This window comes from Antrostomus carolinensis, unplaced genomic scaffold (genome assembly GCF_000700745.2).
Source record: "Antrostomus carolinensis isolate BGI_N321 unplaced genomic scaffold, ASM70074v2 scaffold21027, whole genome shotgun sequence".
Classification (NCBI taxonomy): Eukaryota; Metazoa; Chordata; class Aves; order Caprimulgiformes; family Caprimulgidae; genus Antrostomus; species Antrostomus carolinensis.
The window spans coordinates 14,487-23,433 of NW_010329781.1; the positions used below are offsets into that span (position 1 = coordinate 14,487).

Consider the following 8,947-nt stretch of genomic DNA (forward strand, 5'->3'; position numbering starts at 1 on the left):
AGCAGGAAGGAAGCTCCCAGACCAACCTACAATGCTTCTCAATTCCCTGAATCTGAAAGCCTGCTTTTTGGGGTGACCAAAAGGGCAGCTTCAGGCAACCCTCAGGAGATGCCTCCAGCCTGGAGCATGTCCTAGCAGATCTGCGGGACTGCACTGCTGCAGGGCTGCTAACAACAACAACAAAATCTAAAAGTGAAAAACCATCTGAAGTCACCAAGCTCCAGCTGAGTAACTGCGGAGAACCCCCTGCAATAACAGGAAATTATTGCCTCCTGTCTCCCACTTGACCCTCCCTAAGAGGGTTCCACCAAAGCTGCTGCTGCACAGGAACATGAGGGCTGCTACGGACGTCATGAGACTCCGCCGACCTTGAGCAGCCAACACCACAGCAACTCCCCCACGAGCCAAGACGTCAGGATGCGAGTCCAGGTACCTGCCTGGCCTTGGCAGGCTCAGGACCCACTGAGCAGTGAATCACCCCTTCAGTATTTTGCTTACAAAAGCAGATTTCAAGCTTGAACGGAAGCAGGATGAAGCTTCACAAAAATATCTCCTGAAGTTCAGGAGAGCAGGGCAGAGTTGTACCCCCAGGACTCCCTCCTCGGCTGCACACACCTCCAGCCCCCGCACTGGTACCTGGGCTGAAGCATCTCCCACAGCCTGTCCCATCTCATCCCCACCACCCTGCTTCCAGCCTCCACGCTGCCACCCACCCGTGGGACGGGGAAAGCAATGCCTCTGCTGCGCGTGGCAGACCACAGCCTGATCCCTTGACTGGTACCACACACACTGATATTTCCGTAAGAACACCTCAAACACATCAGATCAGACAGACAGACAGAAGGCATGTGACACGTCAAGCTGGATGCCCTCATACCAGTGTGCTCTCAGATGGGAGCCTGTTGGTTGTAGCCAAAATACTCCTTTAATTCACCGAAACAGCCCACTCGAGGGAAGGGGGGATTTCAGAGGCGCCCACAAGACAGAAGGCATGTGACATGTCAAGCTGGATGCCCTCATACCAGTGCGCTCTCGGACGGGAGCCTGTTGCTTGTAGCCAAAATACTCCTTTAATTCACCAAAACAACCCACTCGAGGAGGGAAGGGGGGATTTCAGAGGCGCCCACAGACATAAAAATCAACTCCTAAGCACAGGTCCCCATTAATATTCTAGGAGACCTCTTTGTACACTTCAATTCACAAAACAAAGCCTCAGGTATTCCGACGCTGTAGGCTTTTAAATCAAAGTGGCTCACAGGGAGGAAATCACACCAAGGAAGATCTCAGCAGTGGGGTGACACATCGTTAGTAACTCCGTGTCCCCAGAACCACCACTGCCCCTGCCAGCACCACCGAGATCACAGGGAGGGTTCAACTCCAAAAGCCACCCTGTCTGCACCACCTGCATCCCTCTGCTCGCACCAACTCAGAGGCACCAGAACACAACATTGCAGGAACAAAGCAGAGTGACGTGACCTCGGGGCATCACACAGAAAACTGTCAGACAGGAACACGTTGCTGAGCCACTCATCTCACAAGCATCCAACTCTGAGGAGCGCTGAAGCCACCAGCGAACGCTGTCTGGCTGCCACCGTAGGAAGCGGCACCACGACAGCAGGGATATTTAGGGAAAACAGAGATTACACTTCAACCAAACGCTCCTGAGCTTCAGCAGCTTCCTACAGGGGAAGATGACAAAGCTTTGCTCAGCTTCAGCGAGCGCTGAACCAGAACTTCATCTACCTGAAAGTCTGTTTGCAGTGGGGTAAGCCTGGCCTCCCTTTGCCTCCAACACACAGGTACCTGAAGGACCGATATCTACACTCCCCAAAGCTGAAGCAGCAGCTTTGGTCCACAGACCCAACTGTTTTCAGACAGCAGCACTGTCTAGCTTGATGGCTTTTATACAAAGTACTGGTGTAAAGTACTGGTGTTACTGGTGTCTCATCACCCCCCCACAACAATCCAGCTTTAAATGCTTCAAAAGACATTTTTCAATAGCAAAGGGAAAGCTCTGAGATAAAGCATGCTGGAGGACAAAGTCTGAAACAGGCAGGGGACACGAGAGCCAGGGGAATAATGACACCACCTCTTACACCGTCACCTGTTCTCATTTCAGTGCCACATTTCAGGCATTAAGAGCAAAGGTGGGACCTCTACTCACCAAGCGAAGGGTGTACCCAGCACTTCCATCTGTGCTGTGACATTCAAGCATCTGCTCAAACCGTGGGCTGAACCGAATCGTTACACAGCCCTGCCGGATGTGATCCAGAACATCTCAGAAGGCTGCACTCTCTCCCCATCCAGCCTGCACCAGCAAGAGTCCAACGAGCGAGGCAGCGCCTGCTCCTCCACACCGCTCTGCTCTGCCAGGATCCTCCATCCCGAGAGCGAGCTTTTGGGAGCGCAGGAGTAACTCAGCCCGGCGTGCTCTGGACCCTGAGCCTGGAGCAGGGCGGTGAGGAGCCTCGCAGAACGTGTAGGAACTAAAACCACCTCATTTTACACAGATCAAAGCCAAGCGGTCAGCTCCAACATGACAAGTCATGAGTCACCTCCTCACTGCCCAAGTCCTTTCACCGATTCTACGCTTTCCACACCAGTACGACCTTTCTGTGGGAAAAACCCTCAGGGCTAAAAATGAGGGAAGGGGAGGTGAAAAGCAGATTCTTTCCGAGTCGCAGCTCGGCTGCCGAAGCCGGGCAACACCCTGCCAACAGAAAAGCCGAGACACACCGTGCACAGAGGTAGCTTGCCTCCTGGCAACCAGGTACCTTCGTTAGCCACCATGCCCAACCAGCCCTCTGCTCCTAGGAACGCCAAACGAGATGTGCTCGCACTTTGCACCTTACCTGCTGCAAAAGGCATTTTGTAGGGGTAGCTGTTCCGTCCCGCGTGCACGCTGCTGATCCTGCCCTCCGGCACGTGCACGACCCCGCAGACGCTGTAGCTGTTAATTGTTGTTCCTTCTCCGCAACAGTACGGGGAGTTACACCAGTGGAGTGGCTGGAAATGAGCACCCGATGGCAAGGAACCGGGCGATACCAAGAGCCCCTCACAGGTAGCAGATTGCGAAAGCTCGTCCTTGGGGTAAACGGAGCAGTGAGAGTAGCCACTGTATCCACTTTGGCCTAAAACCCGTTTAACGGAGTCAGATCTGAGGATTCATAGAGACATCCACAATCCGTGTGATTTCCGGGCACGGGCAAGGGAGGGAACTGCTGCACAGGAAAGGAAGGCTGATGAAATTCCTGTTTGGGGGTTGGAGATTTCTCTCCAGGTCTTCCGTACTCTGGCTTCATGGAAGCTTGTCCACCCATAAGCAAAGGCAGTCTGTCCCGTTTAACGGAGTCAGATCTGAGGATTCATAGAGACATCCACAATCCGTGTGATTTCCGGGCACGGGCAAGGGAGGGAACTGCTGCACAGGAAAGGAAGGCTGATGAAATTCCTGTTTGGGGGTTGGAGATTTCTCTCCAGGTCTTCCGTACTCTGGCTTCATGGAAGCTTGTCCACCCATAAGCAAAGGCAGTCTGTGGTAGAAACCCTCTGTGCTAGCGTAGGAGCTAGACAGCGACTCGTACAGGACGGGTTCTGCCGTCCCATAGAGCCTGGAGGAGTCCCGCTGCTCCCCTTTCCCAAAAGCACCTACAGCAAGTCCTCGCCAGCCGTGCTGACCCTCCATTTTCAAGCTAGCCACTTCCTTCTTGGATTTGACGCAATTCTTCCTACCGGCTTTGGCCCATTTGAGCGTGGATTTCGAACAGTGGTTCTCGGACTTGCCCTCTCCGTCCGATTTACTCCTCTGCTTCAGGGGTTGGTCTTTCTCATGGGTCAGCTTCAGAAAGGCCACAGCATTCAGGCTGGCCAGTCTCTTTGGGGTGGGATGATAGGAGATGGCACCATCCTCCCTCTTTGTCCCATCATCAAAGACCTCATCCAGTGAGTGGTCACAGCTATTGCATTTCTGACTGGGCTCGTGCCGGTTCTTTCCTTTACCTGCTTTCACAGCTGTTTTTTCCAGTGCAGGCCAGTTGTCACCAGCTTTGCAATGCAAGCTCTTTACGGTGCAGTCCCCACCAGCTTTAACGGAGTCCCTCCGGAAACGCCTGCTGGATAATAAGCCATCGTCCCGTTCAAACAGCAGATTGTTCACGGCCTCTGCGTTCAGCGAGGCCAGCCTGCGCTTCCTGGGCTCAGAAGGAGCAGTATCAAGGTCTTGCTCTGCCCCTGGATAAGTTATTGTGCACTTTTCCCCAGATGAGTCGCTCCCACAGGCTGAACTTGTTCAGAGAACAAAGCAGGTCCCAAACCCTCCATCCAACTGGGAAGGTCCTTTTTTTTACAGCTCTGGGTCTGTTTCGACAGAGATCCAGCCACATCCTCCAGCCTGGTGAGGAGCACCTTGCAGGTCTTTTTGTTCACGGAGGGGAGCAGACGTCTCCGCAGCGGGTACGTCTTCCGCACTTCATGCAAACTCTTGCTTTTGTTTGTCCCCACAAACCCACCCGGACAGTTCAGAGCCTCGGTGGTGGCATCTCCGTCTCTCTGCTCGCCACACTCTGCGTCGGTCCTGTCCATCCTCCTGCTGCCTGTGGGTGACGAAGCTTGGCCAGCAGAACCAGCTGGATGTTTCAGAAGGAAAAGTTGTTTCTTCCGGGCATGCGTCATAGGATCAATGTCCAATCCTGAGAATGAACAGAAGAAAACATCTATTAATATCGCTGCGAGGGACCCATCTCCTCACAAAGCACCAACTGCCAATTAGGAAATATTTGGGGAAGCTTGTTTCTATACACAGTAGAGTCTTTTTGGGTGATGGCCAGTTAAGCCAATTAAGAGACAGGATGCAATGAGATGTGGTTTAATATTAAGCCACAGAACAGGATAGTAATTAAAAGCCAGGCGGGGATGGCAAATGCCACAGCAGCTGGGAAAACCAGAAAGCTGCTTCGCTCGGCTCCCACTCCAAGCACGGCCCCCGCTGCACCGATGCTGTTTCTAACGCGTGAGGAATTCTCATCAGATCTGCTAGAGCTGATCCGAACACTGGTCCAGGGCACGCGGCAGAAATAAATTCCAGGTATTTAACTGCTTGCGTGTTGATACAGGCAGGCTGCTTCATTGGCGTTTTCTGAAACAATTAGACAGAAGAAAAACAAAAAGTCCACCTACTCATGTGAAAAGTAAACTTGGGCTATTAAGCAGAGATTTTCCAACATTAATAAATTAAATACATGCAAATCCCTATGCAGGTTAGAACCTGGCTACTCACTGCTGCTGTTGTTCCCTACAGTCGCATTTTATAAACACTGTGGACATTAAACAACTAAATCAGCAGAAAGGCCCGAAAAATACATTTACGGGAGGAAAAAGAATTACTCATCTGTACGTCATTCCTGGCTTCTCATCTAGATGCTATGTCAAGTCACTGTTCAAAACCAACACAAATTGCTAAAATATAAAAAGAAAGAGATAAGGATCTGCCCTTGAACAGGAACCGCCTCGCTGAAGGCAGGGCTGAGCACACCAACACCAGCACCCCAAGGAAGCGGCTGGTGGACCGGGCAGCTTCGGCACAGCTGGACTTCCCCGGCCAGGCAGAACCTTACAGAAGCGGTCTGGCTCGGACTTACCCCAAGAGGGAACTTGTCCTGCAAAGGTAGGAGGAATGGCTTGGCAGCCTGGGGAGGAGGACAGCTCCCTCCAAGCCCTACATTGCAAGAAGTCTCTGTGGAAAGGTGAGGAGGAAGCACCAAACCCAGAAGAAGCGGAGACAACTACTGACTGCCTTCACCCAAAGCATCAGCAGCAGAGGTGGTGAGCTCACCCAGTCATGCCATGAGAACATCCCAGCTGTTCTGACCACACCATGGGGACAAGTTGACTACTAAACGGCCACTAAGTACTTAGTAAGCAAGTGATACGAGAAGAACAACATCATCCAGGAGGTTGAGGGGAGACCTTCTGGCTCTGTCCAAGTCCCTTGGAGGAGGGTGGAGAGAGGTGGGGGTGGGTCTGTTCAACCAAGGAACAAGGGACAGGACAAGAGGAAATGGGCTCCAGTTGTGGCCAGGGCAGTTGAGATGTGATGTGAGAAAGAATTTCTTTGCTGAAAGGGTTCTGAGGCATTGGAAGGGGTTGCCCAGGGCAGTGGTGGAGTCCCCATCCCTGGAGGGATTGAAGAGTCGTGTAGACACAGTGCTGAGGGACATGGGTTAGTCACAGGGGACTGGTCAGTGTTGGGTTCATGGTTGGACTCGATGAGCTGAAAGGGCTTTTCCAATCCAGGCCATTCTGGGATCCTGTCCAGAGAGCCCCTTCAGCCAGGGGCTGGCTCCCCAGAGTGATCCAGCAAACTAAACACGACGTTTAGTGTTTCTGTCCCATTTTTAGCAGAAGGGTTATGCGCCTTTGCACTCTGCATTTCAACTTTGGCAAGTGATCTGCTGCAGGCTCGTGTCAGGTGTCTGAGGAACTGGGCAATTCTGCAGCCTGAAGGAGCACACGTTCATGGAAGAAGCTGCAGGTCCAACACTAAGAAAGGATACAGGTCGGTGATACTAACCTACAAACATTTTAAAAAGTCTGCCTAATTGAGTGATATTGGAATAGATTTAATTAAGTCTGTATCTGAGCATTGGAAAGAGCAGAAAAGGACATTGGCTGGCATTTAATGGTATTTATGAAATACTCAGATTCCTTTTCTTGGCACCAAAGAGTTGGTCGTCATATCAGCACCAACCGAGGAGCTGTTTGATCTTCCCTGCCATCAGGTACGCGTCTGGAACACTCTTCGATTGACACAATCGACACCGGTCTGCCACTTCTGAGGCTTTTAATTAAAGCTACTACTGCTTTTGCAGTGATTAGAACAAAGCTAGTGAATTACAAGAACTGTTCATTTGATATGGTTTAATCAAGCTGATAATTAGATTATCTATTTGAAATAAATCCAATGTGTTTTAATTGTCTTGCTTATATATGCATTAACTAAAAGAAACTCAGGAATTGAAAGCCACGGTGGTTTGCACATTGCTTTTCTAAATGTCAAGACTCTTCCAGACATGTTTTGGGGTAACTGACCCCTTACACCCCGTTACACACAGGGTGTCGCTCGTGGCTTGGGCCCAAACCAGAGTGCTCTGTGGGGAGCAAACATTTTTGTGTATCCATGTTTTTCTGATAAGAAAAAAGAGGTTCTGGAAATTAGGAGGATGTTCATCAAGACATACAGACAATTTCCTCCAAAACTGGAATTCTTCTTGCACAAGAGGCCAAACTGACCACACACAACCTCTGGAGTTTGCAAGAGGACTATAATTTAAAAACCAAATCAGGCAGAGCAGGGCTCGGCAGTGGCAGACCAGGCACCCTACATAACTGTGCCCTGGGGACGATAACTTTCCCCAGGCTATATGGACCAGTCAGTGGTTTCCTTGCAACTCCCATCCCATTCGCTGTTGTCCCTACCAAGAGATGCAGCCTCTGGCAGAGGTTCTCAGCAGAGAGGTGAAAAACCCAAAATAAACAGCCGTGGCTTGCCTGAAAACCAGCATCAGACACCTCTTTCTCCTGAAGCTGTTACAAGCAGCAGTCTGACCTTCTGGCCACTCACCACACGTCCTTCACTTGCTGGGGCTTCACAGCCCGTTAGTATTCAACTGAGTGAGAGTATCCACCCAAAACTGAGTCCTACAGACAGGACTTTTTTCATGCCAAATCTGCTCTAAAGTTAGAAAAAGTCTGAGGTAGACCCTGAAGGAAAGGGATTTTTTCCAGCAGTGGAGAGTCATGAACAGCACAGTGACCACCTTCCCTGTGTGACCCCATAAGGAATGCCAAGACAAACACCAGCTTAAATAAAATATCTTTTCTGGAACCTAAGCACAGCAATGCTTTAAGTAGCGATGCCCAAAATGAAAACTGATTTTTTTTTTCCTTTTTCCTCCCCTAGAACCGCAAGAAATCCATCTCCCTCTCCAAAGCCCAGATGTAAGACACATCTTCCAGTGTGGAACAGGTAGCAACATCTTGCTGTGTTGTAATGGATTTACAGCAAATACTCTAACCCAGCTTTCATCAGTGACAGGCTGCAACCAGGAACGTCAAGAGAAACACTCGAGTTGAACAAGCAGAGATGACAGCAGAGATACTGAGTCAAAAACGCATTAAAGAGAGGAGAGCACCAAGATCCGATGCAAACCATCGAAAAACCTCAGTCACATGAGCCCTTGGACATGACAAGTTCTGAGGCACAACAGTAATCAAGCTATCATAGGCAGATGGGTTATTTTATTTATTGATTTTTAATAAAAAGAGGTTATATCTGCATAGATCTCCTTCTTGGCATGTGGACTCCAAGTTCTCTCTCCCACACTCGGAGGTCAGCTGCTCTAATACTATGAAGCACTTATCTACAGATGAACAACTAAATATCTGGAAATCTGTGGAACGACAAAAGCCAGCCCCACACATTGTGGCATTATAGGCAAGGCAATCCTTTAAATGCCAGCAAGGAAAACACCAGTACCATCCAGCAACACCTCCACGTGACAGTAAATCCCTCCAAAATCCTGCTTTGAGGGAGAAACACAGGACAACATGTAGAAATACAACTAAAGGAACGTCAGCAAAGGCAGAAGTTGGCATTACTCTCTCAAAAATCTCCATGATGGACTCCTCAGCTAAACAAAACCAAACCCCCTCCAAAAATCAGCCAAGTTTCTCCCTGACCTACTCAGTTTGGAGACTGAGAGAAGGTTGTTCTTTCAGATGACACCTCACTGAAAACCTGAAGTCCATACTCAGGTGAATTCTCTTTGTGTTCAAACACGGGACTGAATCCCATTCGCTCTGCACTGACTCAGGATCACCAGGGTAATATTGGTACAAATACACAAATTTTGGGATCCAGCCAGGTGTTAATTCAGACTGAGGCATTTTT

At 50.0% G+C, this 8,947-nt stretch overlaps 1 protein-coding gene across 1 annotated transcript in view; it reads right to left on the reverse strand.

Moving 5' to 3' along the window:
- BAHD1 (bromo adjacent homology domain containing 1) overlaps positions 1 to 4,671 on the reverse strand; it is a 13,316-nt gene extending 8,645 nt beyond the window's left edge. Inside the window, 3 exon segments of the mRNA XM_029086137.1 lie at positions 2,853 to 3,131; positions 3,325 to 4,269; positions 4,272 to 4,671. Coding sequence (XP_028941970.1) covers positions 2,853 to 3,131; positions 3,325 to 4,269; positions 4,272 to 4,671 — 1,624 coding nt within the window.
- Positions 4,672 to 8,947: the final 4,276 nt, after the last annotated feature.